This window comes from Mytilus californianus, unplaced genomic scaffold (assembly GCF_021869535.1).
Source record: "Mytilus californianus isolate M0D057914Y unplaced genomic scaffold, xbMytCali1.0.p SCAF_11, whole genome shotgun sequence".
NCBI lineage: Eukaryota > Metazoa > Mollusca > Bivalvia > Mytilida > Mytilidae > Mytilus > Mytilus californianus.
The window spans coordinates 11,874,465-11,901,786 of NW_026262593.1; the positions used below are offsets into that span (position 1 = coordinate 11,874,465).

Here is a 27,322-nt window from a genome sequence, read left to right on the forward strand (position 1 = left end):
TGATTTTAACCCTAGCATAACATACATGTATAAAATATGGTGGTGTGGTATGAATGCCAAAAAGAGAACTATCCAATAGAGTCCAAATGACATGGAATTTAAGCAACTTTAGGTCACCGCACAGCCTTCAACAATGAGCAAACCCTATACCTATAATCAGCTATTTAAGGCCAGGACATGACAAAAACAAAATAAAAAATCACTTATTTGTTTATTGATTACAATTGTTTTTAAAGGTTTTGAAAAAATAACTCCCAAAGTTGAATATCAGATTTAAATTTTGTTTGAAAGACCATACAGCAATCCAAACAAATATTTCTTTTAATCCTATCAACAAAAACTCTTTTTTTTTTTTAATTATTTAAGTTTAACCAATAATTACAAGGAATTCACTTGCCTTCAGCTCCAATGGTTAAAATTAATGGTGCAATTTAATTGTCATTTCATGGTTATGAGGGAAGTTTTCTGATTCGCCTTATATCAATTTTATTCATAGTTTAACTTTTTTAAAGACGCACCTCATAAATATACCAGATATAGCTCAATTGCTAACATTGCAGTCTGTTCGATTATATAATCAAATTCTTTTAAACTCAATAAAATTGCAGATGATATTTGACAATAATGCATCTTGAAGTCAAGATTAGATTTAACATTGGTTTGGTCTAAAAATGACAAAATTTAAGACATGAGTCTGCAAGACAGACAAAAAATGGGGAAAAAAATTAATTGAATTGGAAGACATTATTGAAAGTTGCACCTTAACAGCAAGAAACTGTATAAATGAATGTCTACAATAATGAGAATAGAATGCAGGGGATGTAATACTAATGTCACGTCTCGACATATATGCTGTAACTGAATTTCATTGGTTGACTATTAGTCCGGGAATTTGAATATAAGGAAGTTGAATGTACTATTTTCAGGACATGTAACAGTACATCATAGCAAAACAAGTAGTGCATTTATTTTGGAACTTAAAATACAAAACCTTAAAGTACGATATGTAGTATGGTTGTCAATGGAATAACTTAAATGAACCAAAATTTGAAATTTTGCAAACCCTTTAGTGTGATGTTTTCTTGCACTTTATGAAAATTCACCTTTTATACAAATTTTTTCTTGTTTTGATCTGTTTGGAAATCATCTGACATTGAATGCTATTGACAAACAACTCAAAAACACCAAAATTCAGACTCATACATTCTAAAAAAATCCATACCCCTTGAGAAATACTATTCAAGGAAATTTCATACTCCCAGTAAACCAAAAATCGAATTGTTTCAAAAATCCTTTTATGTATTCTGGACCATCTTTGTGGAACAATTTGCCAATATCATTACGAAATATTACAAATGTTAATTCTTTCAAATACAAATTAATATTTTTATCGTGATTATTGTTTCATAACAATTTATGCAGTTGTATTGAACATTGAACATTGATCATTATACTTGACTTTTATACTAATGTATGTCATGTATATCACTGTTTGCATTGTGCTTTTTCAATGATTAGTTTAATAGCTAACTGTGTAACCCTCTAAAAAATAAAGTATTGTTGCTGTTGTCGTTAAACAAAAAACAAGTATATGATACAGTATGTCAAAATCTATTTTTCCCATGTTTTGAAAATATTAAAAGATAAAAATAAGCAGATATGGAACTATAGAACACAGTACAGCCTTCAACAATGAGCAAAATCCATTCTGTATAAGTAAGCTTTAAAAGGCCCTGGCAGGTGAAAAGGTTAAAAACAATTCAAACCAGAAAACAAATTGCCTGATTTTCGCTTATTATACAACAAATGAAAAACAAATGAGTTATAGCTTAGTGTAGGTTACCAACGACAACCACTGAACTACAAGCACCTGACTTGGAACAGACACAAAAAGAATTTTTTTAGGCAGTGTTAAACATGTTTGTGAGCTCTCTGAATCCTCTCCCTAACCTGGGACAGTGGTACAACAGCTCAATATGAACAAAGATCAACACTGAAATTCCTTAAAGGACAACATCATAAGTAATGATAATTCAATCACTGACAAGATTCCTGACTTATGTGACACATACATAGAGGTGTGTAGTTGGGATTGAATTCCATAAAATTCTGTTGGGTGAGCATTACAGTAATATACTGTGAGTGAGTGACTGAATAGTTTGAAAGTTGAAGGTTCTAACTCCCAAGGCAAAATTTACCTTAGGTGGATTTGGATATTTTTTAAGGTCCTTTTGGTAAGATAGCTCCCCAGAAATTGATTTAATTAATCAACCACAATCAAATGATTAAGAATTACAAATTTTTATGGTAAAAAATCCTCATCCTTTTTGTATGATTGTAAAAACAGGAAAAACAGATTTCAGTTATAATTTTTATTTAGTTGAAACCTAAAGATATACAGACCTAAAAGAGTATAACTGACATTACCAATTACTAATAGTATAACAACTTATTTTCACAGATACTTCACTGTTTGGCCCATACTAGTTGACTTCACAGCAATGAATTATTTCAATTTTTGTCTTGCCTTGACGAAGTCAAAAAGCGGGAAATAGGTATGCTGATTCCAGCAGCGGCAACAATGTATTAGTTTGTGATTAGGTCAGTTTATGAGAAATCACTATTGGTAGGTCAATGATAATTGGTATGCAGTTGTATTAGCATTAATACATCTCTAAATTTCCATTGAGATTGTTTGTCCCAGATTCCTTAGTCAAGGTCTATTGACTTTAAACTTTTGTTTAGTTTACACTTATTAAGTTTGTGATTATGACAGTTTATTGGAACCCCTAGAGGGTACTGGTCAATGATATTTGGTATGCAGTTGTATTAGCATTAACACATCTCTAAATTTCCATTGAGATTGTTTGTCCCTGATTCCTCAGTCAAGGTCTATTGACTTTGAAACTTTAGTTTAGTTTACATGTATTAAGTTTGTGATAGGGACAGTTTATTGGAACCCCTAGAGGGTACTGGTCAATGATATTTGGTATGCATATGTATTAGCATTGGAACATCTCATTTCATGGAGATTGTTTGGCCCTGTAGCTTCGTTCAGTCATGGTTCATTGAATATTTTGCAAAGTATTGCTATTTTAATTTCAACATTTGCATTTTACTATCAAAATAACAAAAAGGTAAGACTTTAATCTCTGTGTTAACAGATTATTTTTTATTCTTGATGTCTTTATATAAAGGAAGATCCCAGTTTCATCCAGACATAAGATTCGATCATTTGGATAAATTAAATTGAACTTCTAGTGCTATACTGTGCATTGTATAGCAGATTAAATTCATGCATAAGTGAACCTAATTAAGTCTCAATTAAATAAACTCATCATAGATAAGGATTGAAATTTTGTATGCCTGAAACACCCATTTCGTCTACAGAAAAGACTCCTCAGTGATGTTTGAATCAAAAACAAAAAGTTTTAAAAGGCCAAATAAAGTATGAAGTTGAAAACAGTGGTAGTAATGTTTATTGTTAATTTTTAACCAGATTTCCGAAGGAAAAATCATTTATTGATTTGGGGATGTACGGCAGCGGGCGGGCATACGGGCAGCTGCCAAACAGTGTCCGTGCATACTCATGAGCCGTTCAACCAAAGCTTTTCAAATTTTGATATGTTGTTACTGATGACAAAATGGATGTCAAGTTCAACATTGACGATTTTCACTTTCACCATTCAGGAGTTATGGTTCTTGAAAGACTAAAGAATGGTCTTTCCAGACATGTCTGTGCTTTATTAACTCATGAACCGTTCAACCAAAGCTGTTTTCAAATTTTAATATGTTGTTACTGATGACAAAATGGATGTCAAGTTCAATATTGACGATTTTTACTTTCACCGTTCAGGAGTTATGGTTCTTGAAAGACTGAAGAAAGGTCTTTCCAGACATGTCCGTGCTTTAACTCATGAACCGTTCAACCAAAAAAAAAATCAAATTTTAATATGTTGTTACTGATGACAAAACAGATGTCAAGTTCAATATTGATGATTGTCACTTTTACCGTTCAGGAGTTATGGTCCTTATGATATTGAAAAATGCCAGGACACAAATAAATGTTAAAAAATCCGGTTTGCTGTTACTCTAACAGCCTCTTGTTGATTTTGTCTTACAAGTGCTCTATTAGGGGGCCCCAAATTAACCCTTTGAAAATTTAAGTATCTCATTTAATCTCTTATGACCTTTTCATCAAAAGACAATAGTTAGACATTTACCATATCATATGACAGAAACAAAATACTCAGTATATTTTGATAAATATATCAATATTTTATTATTCTTTAAAACATCAATTGCTTTGACAGAAGCTTTTAGAAACAGACAGATGAATGTTATTTTAGATTTAATTTTATCCCACATACTTCAATACAATTTAAGGAAGATGTTTGGTTGAAAAGTTCATGCTATAATAAATGACTTGCCCAGGTATTGGGTAATAGTTATTGAACAGCCAAGTCTGTATATGATTGTTGTACTGCACAGCCTATTGTGACCCAACTTGACATGAACAAGGTTGGGACTTAACTCAGGAGTTGGGTTAACCGGTTACCCATCTGCAGTATAACTAACATATATTGATTTGATTGGTCAATAACGGTTTAGAAATGTATGTGAATGTCATCAATTCACATTAACTTTTTGGATTTTCTCCTCCCCTCCCCTCCCCTCCCCTCTCCCACCCAAACACACACACAATTTTTCAACTGTATTTGGTGACAAAACAGAAGACATGCCACAACTTAACAAAATCTATTGATTTATTTATTTGTCCTGTTTTACTAAGGGGAGGGTTGAGATCTCATAAACATGTTTAACCCCGCCGCATTTTTGAGCCTGTCCCAAGTCAGGAGCCTCTAGACTTTGTTAGTCTTGTATTATTTTTAATTTTAGTTTCTTGTGTACAATTTGGAGTTTAGTATGGCGTTCATTATCACTGAACTAGTATATATATTTGTTTAGGGGCCAGCTGAAGGACGCCTCCGGGTGCAGGAATTTCTCGCTGCATTGAAGACCTGTTGGTGACCTTCTGCTGTTGTCTGTTCTATGGTCGGGTTGTTGTCTCTTTGACACATTCCCCATTTCCATTCTCAATTTTATGCTTAAAATATTATCCCATTAAATTAAGTCCCCTAAACTATATTTACAAAATCTTAATAACATTGTAAAAAAAATACCATAATGAATTCCCAGTTTCAGTAAGGTGCCTTTTTTTTTAAATTCTCCCGTCCCTAGCATTTTTACAACCTTTATTTCATTTCTTATGTCCAAACATGTTGAAGTTGCACAAAGTTGTTATTTGACCAACTCTGCTGTAATTGTAAGGCATAAGAGTACATTTGAACTGTGCAGTTATACATGTATCTCAGAGGTTGAAGTTAATGCACTGATCTTAGCTATGTGTAATCTAGATTATGGCACAGTTAAAAGAACAAGGAAAGTTAATTGCCTATGCCATTTGTATAATTATTTATACATAGAGTGCAGATAGTTGATTAATTGTTTTTTTGTTATTTGGAGAATTCCAGGTATGATGACAATGTCTCTCCTGGACCCTATGTGAACATTGCATTAAAAATCTAAAGGCTCAGTGTGTTGGTCTAGTATAACAAACAGGGTTCATATTCATACCACTTTATCATATTCTCATCCTGGTATGCATGTAATATTTGCCACTGGAAGCTTAACACCAATTCACTTACTTATCCATCAATCCATCTTTTCTACTGATGAAAAAACATGTTACAACTCAATTAATAAGAAAAGAGCAAAAACCAACAATGTACCAAAATATATTTTATCTTTACAAATATAACCTTGACTACTAAAGTATTTGATGACCTTGGCTACTCATGAGGATCTCACACACATGGATATTCAACTGCTATGGAGGTGTTTGATGACCTTCACTACTCATGAGGATCTCACAAACATGGATATTCAACTGCTATGGAGGTGTTTGATGACCTTCACTACTCATGAGGATCTGACACAGATGGATATTCAACTGCTATGGAGGTGTTTGATGACCTTCACTACTCATGAGGATCTGCACAGATGGATATTCAACTGCTATGGAGGTGTTTGATGACCTTCACTACTCATGAGGATCTCACATAGATGGATATTCAACTGCTATGGAGGTGTTTGATGACCTTCACTACTCATGAGGATCTCACACACATGGATATTCAACTGCTATAGAGGTGTTTGAAGACCTTCACTACTCATGAGGATCTCACACAGATGGATATTCAACTGCTATGGAGGTGTTTGATGACCTTCACTACTCATGAGGATCTGCACAGATGGATATTCAACTGCTATGGAGGTGTTTGATGACCTTCACTACTCATGAGGATCTCACATAGGTGGATATTCAACTGCTATGGAGGTGTTTGATGACCTTGGCTACTCATGAGGATCTCACACAAATGGATATTCAACTGCTATGGAGGTGTTTGATGACCTTCACTACTCATGAGGATCTGCACAGATGGATATTCAACTGCTGTGGAGGTGTTTGACGACCTTCACTACTCATGAGGATCTCACATAGATGGATATTCAACTGCTATGAAGGTGTTTGATGACCTTCACTACTCATAAGGATCTGCACAGATGGATATTCAACTGCTATGGAGGTGTTTGATGACCTTCAATACTCATGAGGATCTGCACAGATGGATATTCAACTGCTATGGAGGTGTTTGATGACCTTCACTACTCATAAAGATCTGCACAGATGGATATTCAACTGCTATGGAGGTGTTTGATGACCTTCACTACTCATGAGGATCTCACACAGATGGATATTCACCTACTGTGGAGGTGTTTGATGACCTTCACTACTCATGAGGATCTGCACAGATGGATATTCACCTACTGTGGAGGTGTTTGATAAACTTCACTACTCATGAGGATCTGCACAGATGGATATTCACCTACTGTGGAGGTGTTTGATGACCTTCACTACTCATGAGGATCTCACACAGATGGATATTCACCTACTGTGGAGGTGTTTGACGACCTAAGACTATTAAATGACATTAAAATCTCATGAGTACTAGTATCTACCACACAGATTGATATCTAAAGAACCTTTCATCAAGCTGTAATTATGAATTAACACCAGGACAAGTACATATAACATTCAACTCAAATTGATATTCACAGCTATACAGTTAAAACTGCTCCACTGACATTTGATCAAGCTTTCACAGTTAGGAATACCTAGCTATAAGTGATAACCATATATTGGTTGTGATAGAAAGATTTATGGCCTCATAGTTTGACATATATAATCATTATTAAAGGACAGCAAACTGTCCCTATATAAATGTGTTAATGATCTTTAGATTGGTGTCATACGCGTGATCACTATTACTCAGAACACGTGATCACTTTTACTCAGAACAGCTCGCAATACTTTCCCATGAAAATTTGACATCAGAAGAAGAATGTCCGATGCAACAGCTTATTGTTAAATATGTAAATTATAAGTTCAAGCTTTGAAAAATGTAGGGTCAAGACTGTCACTGATCCCAAAAAGAAACAATGTCTTTTGCAGTTTGCACCCTTCCTACACAGAATATTTCCTTATTTATTTGTCTGCCTGATCTTAAATTGTAACAGTTTTATGTCTAATACAACCAATGGCAATCTTTCTTTATCAGCCAACAGTGATGAGCCTCCTCGTGGGGTTTTTGATTATGTGATTACTTGGCTGTTTTTATAGTGATTATTTGATTACCAGACCAAATATTTCATTATTATTTGATAATCTAAGACTGTATTTTTGATTATTTGATTATCTTGTTTAATAAAATAATTCGTGATTATGTGATTACATTGGCAAAAAAATTGTGATTATGTTATTACTTGGATACCCCTATGAGGGGCCTCAGTGATGATATCCATATCAGTCATGCTTGCAAGGCCCTATAATCTGTATTTCTTTGTGTCACATGAACATATTTATTTTAGGTAGTATAATAAAGTGTATATATGGTATGGCTTTTTCAATATCATACAATGTATAATCAACCCTCAATGAATATAACCCCTGAGTGGAGCAGAATTGGTGTCTAGGGTTGATAATAATGGGTGTGATATTAAAAAAGCCATATATTTCTTCTCTATTTATTGCTGCCTAATATTATTGATCAACAGGCAAAAATTTAAATTAATTATTGTAAATCTAGAAAGGATGTACTCAATTATTGCAATCAGAATTTCAAATATTTGTTAAAGACCTTCAAATACTAAAATGAGATCAATAAATAGCAAGTAGATATAAAAATATAAAGGAGATGTCTGTTTTCGATGCATTTTATAGTTTTTATTGTGTCTAGTTTGCCTGCTTCTTTGCAGAGCTTACTAAGTCATTAAATCATTATCTAATCTGCTTTCCCATAAACTAATTTAATGTACAAGGACAACTATTTACGTTAATCTAGAGTGCATGTGAACTTAAAAAATTCCTTTTCTTAAAATGACTTAATGAGGCATTATGTAACATAAAAATGCAAAGGTTAGTTTAAATCAAAGCTCATGTGAGCTGACTGTCTGTAGAAAATATTTCATTCGGCCATTGTAAATTTCAAAAGTACCTATTATATAATTAACAGCCATTTAAGGACTCAGGTGATAATAAACTGCAAAGCAGAGAAAGCTGCTCTAAGAAGTATGTAATACCATTTGGCCAAGGTTATTGGTTCGGTAAAGTTAATAGTGAGGCATTTTAAAATAGATTTTACCAGTATTCTTACTCGTTTACACACACTATATCATTTAACATATACCTAATCACTATTGAAATTTTCTGTTGGGATTATTGAAATTAAAAAGGTTATAATAATTTCAACTTATTGACTTTAGAAGACCTGGAAACTTCATTTGCAATCCACACTCAATTTATTGCAGAAGATCTTTGAACTATTTTCAGGAGCGTTAATTGTGCACTCTCATTTTCTTTTAGAAGATCAGGGAACTATTTTAGTGGCAGAGGTATTAAACACTCAATGAAGATCTGTGGCAGGACACACTCAATAGAGGTGATGAAGTTTTCTATAATTTTGATATAATTTGTCCAAAAAGTAGACGTAGTACACTATACTGTAAAAATTCTTCAGGAGGCATTTTTTTAATTTCGTTTATTGTCTAAAAGAAATGCACTGTGAAATAACTGTTTTTAGGCCAGTGCACACACAATTTACTGCAGAAGATTTCAGTGGGAATTATTTTCAGTGGCAGTGGAGTTTTCTTCCAGTATGCATTTAGAAAATACTTCAGCCATTTAATGCTTTATCCACTGGTAACATAAGGCTGATATTTCAGCCTTAAATGAACTTAATCATCTGTCTATCATAATAAGTTAAACTTGACATTTTCCAAATGTCACTGCATGTTCTAGTTACCTCAAAGATCGCTGTTCTAGTGACCTCAAAGATCACTGTTCTACTGATATTACAATCAACATTAATATACTAAGTTTTCACAGTTACATATAGCAAGTACCCATCCTTTAAGATGAAATTACTAGCTGTATCTAATTATTGATAACACACATGGATTTGGTCGCTTGACCTAAACAATCCTCTGGCTAGTTGTAGGAAAGTTGAAGGTCAATTATAATTTGTTAATTTGTAGAACAGCGAACTATTAATATTATAAATGTGTTAATCTGTTAATTTTTAATTGGTGTGGTGCTACTTGACCATCCTGTAAAGATTTTAATTTCTGCCTACAACATGTTTTCAAGCTGTTATATGAAAATAAGAAGATGTGGTATGATTGCAAATGAGAGACAAATCTCCTTCAGCATGCATTGAATATAATTGTGATTATGGGACAAAAAATTTAGATTAATTAATTTATATCTAGAAATTGTGTATACATATATCTCAATCAAGGTCATTTCATGTCTGCCTTGCTTTAAATTGTAAAACTTAGGTATTTGAAAAATATTGTTTAATCTGTCTTCCTAGAAAATAATCTATGCAAGAACCGGTTCAAATATTTAGTGTTCAAATGTTTTGTGCTTGTGTACTTATAAAGTTCCAGTGTTTTCCTAAAATGTAGCTATATTTATACTCGCAGAAAAAAGCAAACTTTAAAGTATTCTTCTTTATTGAAACTGTTTGTGAGAACAGAGAGGATTACAATTGGATTCATTGTGTATTATAAATTCAATTGTTTCAAGCAAAGAATCATTTATAAATCAATATTTTGAGATGAGTTATCACCCTTTGTTCATAATTGTAGGTAGAACTTTGCACAATTGACCAAGCATGTTTAAATCTTTAATAGATATTTTTTACAACAACTGCAAATTTATAAGTGATAATTTCTCTGTAAACAATACAAGCAGATATATAGAAACATGCTTGTTTTTCTGTAAACATTTATTACACTTGCCGGTAATACAAGCAATATATTTACAATATGAACAACACCAGCAAATATATACAAACGATACGTTCTCTGTTCTCTGTGAACCATGAACACTAACAGATATATGCGAACGATACATTCTCTGTGAACAACACCAACAGATATTACAAATGATACGTTCTCTGTGAACAACACCAACAGATATATAAAAACACGATTTTCTCTGTAGACAACGTTGAACTGTTCAGATAGTTACAAGCATTCAAAGTTTGTATTTAGTTTTAGATTTTCAAATAGTTTCTCACCTAGTATAACTGAAGAGACATCAATCTGATCTGTCACTGCAGTAAAATTGTTACATTTATATCTATTATATAGATAGACTATACAACAATGCCCTTTTTATTTTTTTGTGTGTTATAGGGTAACAATACTCTCTCGTCTTATATTTAACATCTTCTTTTATTCATTCAAAAATGTTACGTCTTTTTTGAAGGTGATAAGTAAAAGTTCTACTTGATAGTTATCACAAATTATATGTAACAAGTTTATCCACTTCAATCATACTTTAAACTGTTATCTTACCAAGTTTCAAATACATGTATTTGAATATTTTGCAACATTTGTTTAGAGTGCTCTTGTTCAGGTGTAATACCACCATTGATTTTCCCCTATTAGTCTTTGTTAAATTTGCACTTTTCAAAAAAATTGTGCAGAATTTATCTTTGTTTCAAATAAAGAAATACTTGGCATGAGTAAAGTTTTATCCTGTCCAGTACTATAGACAAAATTTCACATCACATTTTTTTGCTTATAAGAAAATAACCATCACTGGAAGTTAACCAATCAAATTTTCACTTCTTTTTTACCTGTGTACAAGCTTTAGTAACCATGTAACCTCAAGTTTCCAAAATATTCTATAGAAACCCCAAATACAAAAATAATGGTGCTTTGAAATACCCAAGATATATGTTTTATAATGACACAGAAATTTTTTACTGCAATGAAATGTAGGATTAATTATCTACAACTGTCAAATTCAAGGGAATATTTTTTTTTTCGACCCTTTTTTGTATTCAACCGGATGTGACGTACTATGATTTGGTGGTATTACACATTCAGAGTAACGATTGAAAAGTAAATAAAGCCAATCTAGACTTGAATAGAATCAACTTTGTCAGACTGAGGCTTGGAGATTATTAATTTCTTCTTTAAAAGTTAGGATAGACAATTGACTTTTTCTCTCTATATCTTATACATACTGATGCACTTATTAAACTAAAAAGATATGTGAATGTTTAATGATACATAATTTTCTTCAATATCCTTTCATAACTGTGAGAATATGAAACTGACCAAAGTTTTGCTTCTGTAACAGATAATTCTCAATAAGTTCAGATATATTTAAATCTTGATATTTTTAAAACAGAACTTTGAATTAAACAACGGACATATAACACCACCTGTTGCTATACAAGTTAATAAAGTTTATAAGTTTAACATTCAGTTTATAATTTTTGATGTAAAGCTGTGAGTGACGCAGTGTTTTCTTCATAAAAATATTAAATTAGAATTTATTTTTAATACCTTAGAACTAAATTAGTAACTACTGTCTTAATTATTTGTAGCCTGTTATTTATTGACCTTTACCTGAGAAAAGATTAGTTCTTAAATATTTGTTGTAGATGATTAAGTTTTCCCTTGTTAGAAAAGGTTAGTTCTTAAATATTTGTTGTAGATGATTAAGTTTTCCCTTGTTAGAAAAGGTTAGTTCTTAAATATTTGTTGTAGATGATTAAGTTTTCCCTTGTTAGAAAAGGTTAGTCCTTTAATATTGGTTGTAGATGATCAAGTTTACCCTTTTTAGAAAAGACACATTGTGATCTATAAAATGTCACTTGTCTTATTAATTATCATGGTGATCCGGAATTCATTTTTATGCCCCCTCCTATAAAAAAGGGGGTCATCAAGTGTTACCCTTGACCGTCCTTCCGGCAGTCGTTTCTTCACTCTTACTTAAGTTTGCAGCATCCAAACTTTATAAAACTCATACTCAATGCTAAGAACCAAAACTTGTAGAGAGAGTTTGAATTTCAGGGTTGTGACTCATTTACCATTCTATAGTTATGCCACTTTTTAATTTGGAAAATTGCAAAGGTTTAGCACGGGCAGACACATTCTTCTTTTTTTTGTCTATTATTTTCAAACTTAATAGATGGAGAGAAACTTCAGATAACAAAAATGGTCAGCAAGACAAAATCTACAAATAAGTCAATATTGCTGAAAATGAAGGTAAACTCTTGATTGAAATTGGTGCCCTTAAATGACAACTTTAACCATATGTGTTTTTATACAACAAAAAATTTTTGCATTCGTCTTTGTTGTCTAAGACACATTGGTTTTCACACAATAACTTTAGTTTAAGTGAATGGATCTCTATGAAATTTTACCATAAGGTTCAATACCACAAAAGGAAGGTTGGGATTGATTTTGGGGGTTATGGTACCAACAGTTAAGGAATTAGGGGCCAAAAAATAAGCATTATTCTAGTCAGACAATAACTTGTGGAACGGTGTATGGATCTCTCTGAAATTATACCACAAGTTTCCATACCACAAAGGGATGGTTAGGATTTGCTTTCGGGGGGGGGGGGGGGGGGGTGGGGGTTATGGCTCAAACCGTTTAGGAATTAGGGGGAAAAACAAGGGTGTCCTGGTTAATGGACAAATACTTTAGTACAAAACATAATTTAAAGCAGTGTAAGGGAGGTAATTCAAATACATCATTTGAATTACCTCCCTTACACTGCTTTAAAATTATGTATAAAGTAATGGTTAATGAACCATTAAGACAATTTAAAAGCAGTGTAAGGGAGGTAATCCAAATACAATGTTTTGATTACCTCCCTTACACTGCTTTTAAATTATGTTTAAAGAAATGCATATTTATAAAGGAAGACCAGTAAAATTATCTACAAATGTTGCATCTTTTTTTTTTTTACAAAAAAATCCATATGAAAAATTTGACACCATATTTTAAATTCTATTATAAAATAGATTAAGTTAGCTCTATGGTAAATTTAAATGGGTATTTATGGTTGCAAACTCCATTGGAAATTTGAATTGAGATTATGACCATATCTTGAGGGAAAGAATTTTTTATTTTTTGGGGGGAAAAAAGGGGGGAGGGTAAAAAGAAATTGGGGGGTGGGAGTTATTTTTCTCATTTCAGATTTCAGAAATTGAAAAGAAAAGTTCTTCAAATGTTATTTTTTTGGCAAAAAAAAAGTGTGGGGGGGGGGTTAATATGCAACAGCATAGTGTATTTCACAAAAGCAAAAAAAAAGGGAAAAGGGGTAAATTTTTTATTTTTTTTTGTGGGGGGCCGGGGGGGGGGGGGTCAATTCGCAACACCAAGGTGTATTGCACAAAAGCAAAAAATCGAATATAAATTCAAATCATATAACCAATTCTAAGTTCTTTGACTACAGTTATTCTGTGTCAGAAACCTTTTATGTGTCAAATACTTAATTACAATCCAAATTCAGACCTGTATAGTGTATCAAGCGCGAATATCGCGTCCATCTTTGTCCCAACTGTTCAGAGTTGGACCTCTGTGGTCGTATACAGCTGTGCTTGGCGAAGCAATTTGTTGCTTATTATCTTGAAAACTATGAAAGGTAGATGGATATCTTAAAAGCACAAATGATCAGCAGGACAAGATCTACAAATATGGCAACATGGCCAAAATTGTCAGGGCTAAAATTAAAGAAGTTAGAAAAAAACTGTAAACTGTAAAAATGATCAGCTGAGTCAACAGGATCAACCAAAAAGAGATTTTAGTCCCAAATTATATTCTAGTCTACAATGTTGGTGTTGAAGATGCACTTAGGTCCAGAGTTTTCTTTTCTGTAACTAACACATATTGTATTATAACACTGAATAACATTTTTGATGTTATGAATTTGTGTGAAAATGTTAAAAATCCTATAAGTGAATTTAATTTTGAAATAAAAAAAAATCTGCTATGTTGTATCAATGTTTGTTTACAAATTGTAACAGATAAGATATTCACAGAATACTTGCCTTTTGAATTATGTTAGCTACCTTTCCTTTATCTAACATGACATGTATCAAGATGTTACCCATGTATGAGGAGGGTCTGGATTGGGTTACAGAATAGAGTATAATGGGCTAATACTACAGAAACATGGGACAAAAAGATAATAAAATAATAGAAAAAAAGGCAAAAAAAATAAAGAACAGAGAATTATGAGAGATGGGGTGCTAAAATATAAATAACAGAGAATAATGGGTAAATATTTATAAAGAATAAAGAAAAAAGTCTTTAAAAATTAGAAAATATAGAATTGAAGGACCCCCTTATCCAGACTCTCATGCATTATATGTATTGTGATTGTCTGCTTTTGATGTTCAACAAATACCTTAATAGCATTTTGAATAATTTAAACCAAAAGTGGAATTGCAATGATAAATGTTAATAATTGCTTGCTCTCTTCCAAAAAGTAAACTGTTAATCAACGCTAGTAATTTTTTTTGCCCTAAATGGATATCACTTTTTATTATACAGGACATAGAGGATTGCTAATAGGAAAAATAAAAACAAAAAACATACCGGGTAGTACGTCATTGAGTAGCAGGAATTGGTTAGGTGTTTCAAGATGTATTTTTATATTTGTAGAAATCATGCTGACATCTAACCCAGTAACTGCTAGAGCAACTTTGACATGTATCTTCAATCTTTAACTTTTACAGCACTTTAGCCTACTTCCAAACATGTGACCAACTTATAAACGCCTAAACTAATAAGGCTTTTTTGAAAGATTTATGCAAAATTTTAGTAATTATCCATGAATGTATAAGAAGGACATAGTGTATTGCACAAAAGCAAAAAAAAAGGGGGGTAAATTTTTTAATTTTTTTTTTTGTGGGGAAGGGGGGGGGGGGTCAATTCGCAACGGCAAAGTGTATTGCACAAAAGCAAAAAATTGAATATAAATTCAAATCATATAACCAATTCTAAGTTCTTTGACTACAGTTATTCTGTGTCAGAAACCTTTTATGTGTCAAATATTTAATTACAATCCAAATTCAGACCTGTATAGTGTATCAAGCGCAAATATCGCGTCCATCTTTGCCCCAACTGTTCAGGGTTGGACCTCTGCGGTCGTATACAGCTGTGCTCGGCGAAGCAATTTGTTGCTTATTATCTTGAAAACTATGAAAGGTAGATGGATATCTTAAAAGCACAAATGATCAGCAGGACAAGATCTACAAATATGGCAACATGGCCAAAATTGTCAGGGCAAAAATTAAAGAAGTTAGAAAAAACTGTAAACTGTAAAAATGATCAGCTGAGTGACAACAGGATCAACCAAAAAGAGATTTTAGTCCCGAATTATATTCTAGTCTACAATGTTGGTGTTGAAGATGCACATAGGTCCAGAGTTTTCTTTTCTGTAACTAACACATAATGTATTATAACACTGAATAACATTTTTGATGTTATGAATTTGTGTGAAAATGTTAAAAATCCTATAAGTGAATTTAATTTTGATGTTCAACAAATATGCTCTCTCAAAATACCTAAATAGCATTTTGAATAATTTAAACCAAAAGTGGAATTGCAATGATAAATGTTAATATTTGCTGGCTCTCTTCCAAAAAGTAAACTTAATCAGCGCTAGTAATTTTTTTTGCCCTAAATGGATATCGCTGTTTATTATACAGGACATAGATGATTGCTAATAGCAAAACTAAATGATGAGTCCCTGGACTTGCCTTCAAAAATCCTTAGTGAGACGTAACCCTGCCTATATTGAGGAACTACTTATTATAAAGCATTATAATTCAGAAGATGTAAAAGCGAGTTTGTGTTTTCTTCTTCGTAACATCCAATTTTGGGTATCTGACAGCATGGTATTGTTAATAAATATTTATGGACTAATACATGTTTGCTGTGACAAACAGAAAAATAAACATACATATATAGATATGACAAGAAACATAGTACGTCATTGAATAGCAGGAATTAGTTAGGTGTCAAGATGTATTTTTATATTTGTAGAAATCATGCTGACATCTAACCCAGTAACAGGTAGAGCAACTTTGACATTTATCTTCAATCTTTAACTTTTACAGCATTTTAGCCTACTTCCAAACATGTGACCAACTTGTAAATGCCTTTGCTCATAAGGCTTTTTGAAAGATTTATGCAAAATTTGAGTAATTATCCAATAATGTATAAGAAGGACATTCTTAACAAAAACAAAATTTTAATTGAAGTAATTCTGTAGAATTCACTCACTATTAAGGCTTGTACACATGATGAGATTTGTCTTATAAGATTTTTGTATCATGGGTTGCTCTTGTACACATGGAAAGATTGTTCTTATCAGATTGAAAACAAATAATAATATTGTTCATGCTTTTCCAATCAATTGGTGTACACTTATTGCTCATACTTTTCCCTATCAATTGGTGTACACTTATTGCTCATACTTTTTCCTATCAATTGGTGTACACTTATTGCTCATACTTTTTCCTATCAGTTGTTGTACACTTTTTGCTCAAATTTTCCCCTATAAATTGGTGCACACTTATTGCTCATACTTTCCTATCAATTGATGTACTCTTGTTGGTCATACTTTTTCCTATCAATTGTTGTACACTTATTGCTCAAATTTTCCCTATCAATTGGTGTACACTTATTGTTCATACTTTTTCCTATCAATTGGTTTACACTTATTGCTCATACTGTTCCTATCAATTGGTGTACACTTATTTCTCATACTTTTTCCTATCAATTGTTGTACACTTTTTGCTCAAATTTTCCCTATCAATTGATGAACACTTATTGCTCATACTTTTCCTATCAATTGGTGTACACTTATTTATCATACTTTTTCCTATCAATTGTTGTACACTTTTTGCTCAAATTTTCCCAATCAATTGGTGTACACTTATTGCTCATACTTTTTCCTATCAATTGGTGTACTCTTATTGCTCATACTTTTCCTATCAATTGGTGTACACTTATTGCTCATACTTTTTCCTATTAATTGGTGTACACTTATTGCTCATACTTTTTCCTATCTATTAGTGTAATAAATGGAAGATGCAGTCATTTTAACGTGTCTACTACTTTGCTATTTTCCGTAATAAAGTTAATGAAAAACAGAAACTTAAAAGGAAATATTTGACAAGAACTTTAATCAAACCTGGGAATAGTTGGTCCAAGAACAAATAGAGTAATAAAATACTCGGTTCATCATGCAATACTGGATGGTTTTGGAAGGAAGATCAAAGTAGAATTTAAATTATCTTTTAAAAAATATAATAAGTTTTTCAACATCTCTTATGTTTCAAACTAGTTCAGTTATTATCTGTAAGAAATATTAAGGAGTTAAATAATCTGGGTAAAGACCTTTATGAGGCAGAGAAAATTCGTAACACTTGATTGTTTGTTATGTACCGTTAATACCAATGTAAATTGTATGCCAAACGCCGCTACATGCTAAAAATCGTTTATGACATTAATGCTGTATATGTATATGTAAAATGGAGAATGGAAATGGGGAATGTGTCAAAGAGACAACAACCCGACCATAGAGCAGACAACAGCCGAAGGCCACCAATGGGTCTTCAATGCAGCAAGAAACTCCCGCACCACGGAGGCGTCCTACAGCTGGCCCCTAATCAAATATGTATACTAGTTCAGTGATAATGGACGTCATACTAAACTCCAAATTATACACAAGAAACTAAAATTAAAAATGATACAAGACTAACAAAGGCCAGAGGCTCCTGACTTGGGACAGGCGCAAAAATGCGGCGGGGTTAAACATGTTTTTTGAGATCTCAACCCTCCCCCTATACCTCTAGCCAATGTAGAAAAAACAAATGTACAACAGTACGCACAGTAAAACTCAGTTTATGAGAAGTCCAAGTCCGATGTCAGAATAGGAAACAAAAGAAAATAAACAAAATGACAATAATACATAAATAACAACAGACTACTAGCAGTTACTGACATGCCAGCTCCAGACCTCAATTAAACTGATTGAAAGATTATGTCTTCATCATATGAATATCAGGCACAATCCCTCCTGTTAGGGGTTTAGTATGATACCGTCATATAATATATGAGAAGAACATAACCCGTGTCATGCCAACAACTGGTTTTAGAATAAATATGTTTAATTCTGATGCAAAGACCCTATAAATGAATCAATATTAAAGCCAAAATATGCAAATTTTAATGACCAGACAACAGTATTGTAACTATATCCCTTCTTAATAAGTCTGTTTAAAGGTTTTGTTAGCATATGAGGTGAATACTGACATTTTTGTGCTTTGTAAAGAATATTACCATAAAAGATTGGATGTGAAATACCCGAACGTATAAGATGTCTGCATGTTGAGTTATATTTACGAATGATGTCCTTATACCGATGATAAAATTTAGTAAATGTTTTGACTAGTTTATGATATCGAACACCCTGGATTAATAATTTTTCAGTAATATATAAATTTCTCACTGTATAATTTGTGTATCTGTTTAATTCCATGAGCTGTGTTTGCTTACGGAATAAAGTATTATTATTATGTGAAGTCCACAATTTTAGCAAGAACCAAATGCATTAATGTAGTATAAACATACTTATATTCAGTTGACCCTAGAATGGAACAACTTGATTGGATGAAGATAAAAGGTCAGCTAAGATTTTTATTATGGATAGAACATTGCTCTATCCCTAATACAATCATAAGATTATAAAAAAAACTTGTAGTACACTGTATTAAGCATGTACACAAGGTAAGATTTTGTATTATGACTAAAGTCTTACAATACAAAGCTTTAATTGTGTGTATACCGCCCTTTATTCTGTTGGTGTTATAAAGACAATTTAGTAACTGACAATTACCTGCCAGTAAAGCTAGTCACAAAACATAATTTCTTTATTGAGCTTTTGTTAGAACAAGAATTAAAAAGTTGTTTTGGCTATAATGCTTCCAATAATATAAGACACAGAGAATTTATCTTTTGTTGGGAGGGGACATAAATTTTTCTTTAATATAAAAAAAATCCAAAAAAAATATAATAAGAATTAATTGTTTTTGAAATTCAATGTTGCTTAATTTCAATCCCTAATTTTCAACGAAAACAAACTTTATATTTTTTTGTTGATTCTCTTTTGAAATAATTTTTTTTCACTACATTTTGAAATTTTTGAAATGTACTGATTGTGTGTTATAGTAATCTCAGAGATGATATATTCTTGGCATTTCCCTTTTGAAAAACAATATATTTTTCAAGAAATTTAAAATCAAACATATGAATTATTGTACCTAAGAGATTTTCTTATTGAAAAGAATATTATTAAATGCCTGTTACGAGATTTTGATGTTAATTTAAGGAAAGTGTGACCTAGCTGAGTCTATATATATATATATTTAATATATATAAAGAATATCCACATGTAACTAATACGAAAAAAAGGTTTAATTATAAATTAGAACAGATGAATATTTACGAAAACAGGTTTAAGATTAAGAATTTCTAATGTTAATATTTGCCACTGAGACGTGATGTAAATTCATCCACATGTAATAATCGTGATAATAGGCTTACATGACGGAGCATTCATTTACTTGAAGTATTTAGTGATATTGTTGACTTAAGCTTGCTTTTATTGGTTGGTCTACGTGCTTAGCGTAACCAGGAAGTGGACTGTGTCATAACTGTTATATACTCTCTGTTAGTTTTGTTTTATGTTTTCTTAGATCTGTATACATGGTATATATAACCTGAGACTACTATAACACGTGTAAAAGTAGTCTCAGATATAACTAAAACACAAACAGGAGAATTTATAGATCTGTGGACTTTAATAAGAGTTAGTAGTAAGTCAGATATCCTATATTTTCCAATCTGTCAGACCTTGAAAAACAGCCATCGTAAATTTCGAAATAATGATTATGATGTCTGATCAATTTTGCATAAAGGGTATTAGGGATAGCCCAAAATAAAATGTACATTTCCTTACTTTGTTTCACCGTAGATATATCTATGGTTTCACTATATATATTCAGTTAATCAAGTAATTTTTGCGAGCAATTTGTCAGTTTCGCGACTTTCGCTAGCCTGATATCCTGATCAAACCTCCAGGATACCAGGATAGACTTTTGCGAGTAAGACAATATCGCGAACATAATATTAATTAGGGTCTTCTATTATATAAACACATCAAGAACATTATAAAAGCGTGAGAATAAATCGCCGCCAAGTCAACTCGAAAGGGTTAAACGCAAAATAAGTATTCGCGAAAATAAGTTGGTTTTAACAGTACTAGTCTGAGTATTCGTTTATTATATTGTTCATATTATCATTTTTTTCTCTCGTAATGTAGACATCGGATTAAATAAAAAAAAAATCTGCTACCTCATTAGACAATTTTTTTAAAAAGGTGCAGTTTATACATGTCTTCTCTGTACCTATGTATACCTTAAGTTATTTTGTTTGTTGTTTTGGAGAAAATCCAGATTTGGGATTTTAGAACAATAAATTTTTAATTTTGACTATGTCTGTGCTCGAAGTAACACGATTTAGTCAAAATTTAAATGACCATTAACCTTTTGTAACTTTTAAATATTGTTCAATTATTCTGGGAGATAATAAAAATGTGGCATCCCGTTAAACAAGTTGCAAACGTGACAGTTTTTAAAAATAATATGTAAACAGTATACCCATTGGTTGAGGCGTTGGTCATCTGACCAATCTAACAGAAGAATGAACTTACTAATTTACAATGCTCTCTTGCATCTTTATCAGAGCTTTGAAAGAATAACTATCACAAAGCAAACGTAAAACAGGAATGGTCTGAGATGTAACAATCATTTCCAAATTTCACATGGAGAAGGATAAGTTTTATAATCCTTATAATAATATATAAAGAGTAATGACGTAGCGCTGAAAGGCTATTTTATCCAACTTAGAATAAATGAATTGGGAATTGTATTATTGGCTTAAAAAACGACAGTTAAAAGCTTGACCACTTTTGAAATCGCAGCCTTTAATGATAAAACTTGAAATATATAGACTTGGGCTGGGATGATTTAGCGCTTGACCTGTGGTATGGACCAATGTCTCTTGGTTAGTTGTGTTGTTTGATTGCTGTCTCATTGACCTTTACCCCTCATCTCCTTTCATTCACATATCATTGAAGTTCCAATACAGGTATTGACTATAACACGAACTGTGCATGACAAAGAACACCCCTCTGGTCCTCTCTATGAAGGAGATTTGATCCAAGCCGGGTTCTCTGTAAGACTCTTAGCTCTAAAGCTCCTCAATAAAAACCAAGGTTACATTAAAGTTATTTATATCCATAAAAATATAGAAAAAAATCGTTTAAGCTAATACTCAATATTACCTAGTTTTATTAACCTTTCTGTTTTCTAAATAATTAATTATATATTTGTTTTTCTTCTTGACAAGGTTAATAAATATATTTTATATCTTCTCTGAGATCACTCTGGAACGGTTTTGCTTCTCTTATTTTTTTTTTTTGCCATTTTGTTTGACACATATTAAATCCTCAACAATATGTCCCTCATAACCAATAAAGATTTTTATCGACTGACAGAGGTCATTAATCTTGAATAGCAAATGAATTCCTTGTATCAGTTTGAACTGATTGATTACAATTTGTCCTACTTTTCTATTTATGTCAGACATTATTATTTTATTACTGAATACAATGTGATTCTCTTATCTATCCAAGGCTACCTCAGTGACCAAGGGTAGATGATCAATTTAACACAGAATGAGTTAATAATAATCTTATTGTTTAGTCATAAATGCTTATACAGAAACAAACCAAAAGTCAATCTTTTGTATGGTGCCAAATCCTACAACTTTGATAAGTCATGATTAGATACATCTATGAGGGTGTTAGCCCACGTATCTAAATGGCACCAAAATATTATGGTTGATGCAAAACTGTAGATTTCAATAATTAAGGAGTTAGTTCTTTCAACAATTTGACCTTATTTCATGGTAAAGCATGATAAATGTAGAATATCCGGTTAAATTTAAATCCCATCGTAGTGTAAGTATTAGATGTAGTCTTCTATCTGAGTGGCGTCAGCCACGAAGATATGAGTCGACTTCATCTGATTTGCATAGAAGTAATAAATAAATATTTGATCTTTTCTCTTGTTCTTAAAGAGCAATTAGTTTTGATAAAACATGAAATAGTGTCATTATCCAAATGCAGTAACACTTTCAAAAGATGTTTTGTAGTTACGAATTTTATATGCAATCTTAATTGCATCTATTTTTCTGTCATCAAATTGATACCTTGTCACTGCTTTTGTATGGCAATTTTGAATCGCTGTGCTATCTTGGCTTTTCTGGTTTAATTGCCATAATCTGAACTTTTAGATGATGCTGATACATGATAGCACTTCTATGTAAATACTATTGTTAGTGAGATGTAAGTAAGCCCCGAGTATATCAATTTTTCTTTTTTAAAAAAAGCACTCTGATTTAATAAATTATCCTCTAATGTTAGTGATATTTTGGTGTAAAATATATTACACGTAAATATACATTTCTATAAAAGAATTACACCATTATGTCACCAATAATATTAATTTAACACTAGAACACATCCGCGACATCGCGGGCCCTAGGCTGGATTAAAGTACCTACACCTTTTTTCAGCCTGGATTTTTAGTATTCATATTGTCATTTGATAAAGTCGTACTGATTGTAAGGTGCACAGTTTTCTCTGCTGTCAAAATTTTTCTGTTTAAATCCGTCTTGGTTTTCTTACTACAGCCGGAAACTACTTGTAGATATATTTTGTTTGTCAATGATTGAATTTAGTAGTGTCGATCCAAGTATAATGACGAAGTTCGGGTGCGATTTATGATGACCCGTGCATATAGCAAACCCAAATACACTGATCAGTGGTGCGCCTGACAGAGGCGGAACCTATAGCTACATATTAGGTAACAGGTAACAGGTACTATTGGAATCGGTATCGCATTCGACACAGAACTTGTTAATTATTGGTAATATTAATTATGTGGAAAACAAAAGGGCCTTGAATGGTGTAATTTTTAATCAACACCGTACATCAGTTACATATAAAGTTGAATTCTTTGATTCGACAATCGTCGTGTTTACGTCATCCCGGCTAACAAATTGGACCTCGCTATTTTAGTAGTATAGATATCAATTTTACTTCACCAGATGATTAAGGTTTCTTCAATGTTGTTCGGTGCCAAAATGTCTGAAAAACCAAAATGTATTAAAAAAAATTAAGAGCTTATAAACCAAAAAGGACATAAAGTAAAGTCAAAGCCGGCAAGAAATCAGAGATTTGCACGATGGAGATATATTCCTTGATTTTAAATAATTTTTAAAAAATGTGAAACAGCAAATTTTAATAAAACAATATCCGTATTTTGATGCCAGTACCGAAGTACAGACCACTCAATGTAATTGTATATCCTTCGTGTATCTTGCTTTATAAATTAATTGATTTCATTTTATAATAATCCTGATATCATGTTATAAAGTAGCTATACCCATATACTATATCTAATACCAGAAGTCTCTAGTAATGGACTTCTGCTAATACGCATGTGTTTGATCTGAGAGATACATTGGAATTAAATCTTTAATCAACTGTTTACATTGTTTTTCTTGTTTTCTAATGAAATTTCACAACTCTTTAATCCCCTGAAGAGAATTACAATAGACCAAACAGCTCTACTAGTATCGGTAAGTTTCATTCTTCCATCTTCAAACGTATATGCACACGACATATTACTTAGAAGATATATAATAATCACTGTATTGCTGCGCATAATTAAATATTACTTTTTGTCATCCCCGGGTATTAAAAATTTAATTGGGGGTGGGGTGTCATAAAACAGTTAGTGATTTGTTCAGAATGAAAGACACTAAAGGTACACTGGATTATTGTAATATAGCCACGAGGATTTCCACATACGATAGAAAGACATCTGCTGTGGGGGCTTTTGTTATGTTGTAGGGGATATTTACCAAAAAGCTTGCACGATTAGAACCTGGCAGTTTGATACCTGGTGTTTGGAGATTGGTACACTCTATGCAATTAAAAGGATCTTTGCGATTACTCTTGTAGGGACCCTTAACTAGGTGACAAAAATTTCCACCCCATCTTTTAGTTTATACCTTTTCCATTGGTAGATAAAATTTCTCGCATTATATCCCATTTCAACCACTTGGCAAAATCTGCCTAAATCATTTGTCTAATTTGTTATCTCCCTGGATATGTTTGAAATATCTGCCACTGTACGTAAACTTATCAACAAGGAATCAATTGTTTTGTGTTTTAAGACTATAACCGTATGTTGACCCCAAGATGTCTTTTGGGTTTTTTTTTGTCGTTGGGTTGATGTCTAATTACCGTTTGCTAAGCATTTCATTTTATTCATAGTCAACTTTTATATGCATATACACACACAGGAATACCACCGAATCTAGTCGAGTAGTATATTGTGACACAAAACAAGAGTGCTATTCGAACAGTTACCAGTGGTGGAACCAAACTCTGGGCTCTTTGCCAAACTCGTCTTAAATGATTTTCTTTACAATTAATTCATATATAATTTTTTTTTCAGGAAAGATATAAATGAAGAAAACTTGGTATCTACTCGTTATGTACCTAAGTTAGCACAGAGACATTATCAAGATTCCGATGTAGAATCAGATGTGGAAACTACTGATTCGGAAGCGGAAGAAGATGGGCGTCATGACCACCCAAGTCAGTCACGTGATTCATCTCAGGGTTGGCTTAGTTATTGTAATATAATATAACAACTGGGATTTGCGGACGATAGACATACTACATTATTACAAACCAACAGTTTGTTTAAATATATTGAAATTGTCTTTCAAAGAAAAACACAACCAGTTTCAACAAGGTTTGTTAGAATGACCAATCTAAGAACTATGCAAATGGGACTATTGCTCTACATAAATTAATATAACTATAAAATTGTATGGATCAACGAGGAAAAGAAATATAAAAAATCTACTCAATTCATTCAGTCACATCGTCTTTTGTTTTGAGTTATTTTTTATTAGTTAATACCAATGAAATATATATCTAGATATCTTGTTATGATCGTATTTATGAATTAACTATTTACAAAACTTTGAAATGTTCTAAATACTAAGGATTTTCGACCCCGAGAATAGATCACCTCAGCTGTATTTGGCAAAATCTTACGGAATTTTGGATCCTTTTAAATGCTCTACAATTTCTTGAATTGGTCTTTTTTATTCGAGCGTCACTATCTTTGGTAAGTTTTTTTCGAAAGGAAATACGAAGGAGTTATATATCTAGATATCCACTTAACGTAAATATCAAGCAATTATATATCTAGGTATGTACATTACAAGCGGCAGTTAAGGTATATTCTCAGGTAATGTATGCAGAAGTAACCAATTAACGTAAATATCAAGTAATTATATATCTAGGTATATACATTACAAAGCAGATTAGGTAAATTCTCAGTTCATGTATGTAGATATAACCAGTTAAGGTAATTATCAAGTAATTGTATATATATAAAGAAGATACCAAGAGGCAATCAGTTGTTTTTCCCTCGTTCCATTTATTGATTACGTTTGATTTTGTCAGTTTTTATGAACTTCCCCCTTTTTAAATTACCTTGGAGTTCGTTTTTTTGTTATACTATTTTACCATAAGTCAAATTAAAACAGACAGCTCAGTGGCAAAAAAGAAGAACGACGAAAAGACAAACAAAGAGTCCATAAAACAATAGCCAGAAAAATAAAGATTGAACACGAACACCACCAAAACCAAAGGTGAACTCAGGTGCTGCGGAAGGGTTAGCAGTTCCTGCTTTGTTAGTGAGATCCACTGAGTTACTCTTGTTAAAATAGGTTTATAAGTAATACCATTAACATCATATAATATCATGTGTGTGCTTGTCTAACCCTAAGACATCACCAAATTGACAGATTTTATATATTTATCGATATATCTAGTTCGGTAAATATTAAGTAATTAGCTATACATGTCTAGTTATCAGATTCTCTATTTTTGATGCTAAGGCCCCTTTAAATTACCTTGGCTTTATCATGGTGGTCAACTTGTATTTGTGGTGGAAGCAGAGACGCACCAACCTTCAGATGCAAAACTGACGGTCCTTGTCAATTAATATGGTAGTTGAATTCAATATGCCACGAGCTGAGTTCGAACTCACAATCTCAGTGCTGAGTGATCACTACTACTTAGACCACTCGGCCATTGGGGCACCTGTTCTTTGCCCTTGTGTCGACCTCTAGATATCTTAAGGTATCATTTCTGTGTTGTTGGAATGAAAAGTTTCAGATTTTTCTGGCAATCTTTTTGAAACATTTAGAAAAAGGATCGTAAGTAATAGGAAAAAGTAACAATATCAAGGCAATTAACAGAAAACAACGACATAACGTATAACATTTAACTGAACACTACATAGAAAACAAGACTGAGCAACATTAGAACTTACATGTATAATGTTATTGAAAGATGCTGAGGTGGCGTAAAGGAAACATCAATCAATCAACCAGTGTTATGGAAATAACCCATTCTTTGACCTTATGGTACCATGCTTGCCTCAAAATCAAGTGTTTTTGTTTTTCCTGGCCCGATCAAATCAACAACATTAAAAATGTGTTTCAACTGTTTCTACGTCAAGCATGCGATATTTAGGATTAAGGCCAATGACTTGTTAGCGTGAAAATTGTCCAGCTGGATTGACATGTTTTGATTGTTTACGTTACATAGTAAGCAAGCATAAAACATGTGGGGTTAATACAGTGTACATCA

At 32.3% G+C, this 27,322-nt stretch overlaps 1 protein-coding gene across 1 annotated transcript in view; it reads left to right on the forward strand.

The window, feature by feature from the left end:
- LOC127719564 (F-box/WD repeat-containing protein 7-like) overlaps nucleotides 1-26,078 on the forward strand; it is a 142,063-nt gene extending 115,985 nt beyond the window's left edge. Inside the window, exon 12 of the mRNA XM_052225783.1 lies at nucleotides 25,104-26,078. Within this exon, the coding sequence (XP_052081743.1) occupies nucleotides 25,104-25,299 (196 nt within the window). The 3' untranslated portion in view covers nucleotides 25,300-26,078. The remainder of the gene's footprint in view (nucleotides 1-25,103) is intronic.
- Nucleotides 26,079-27,322: the final 1,244 nt, after the last annotated feature.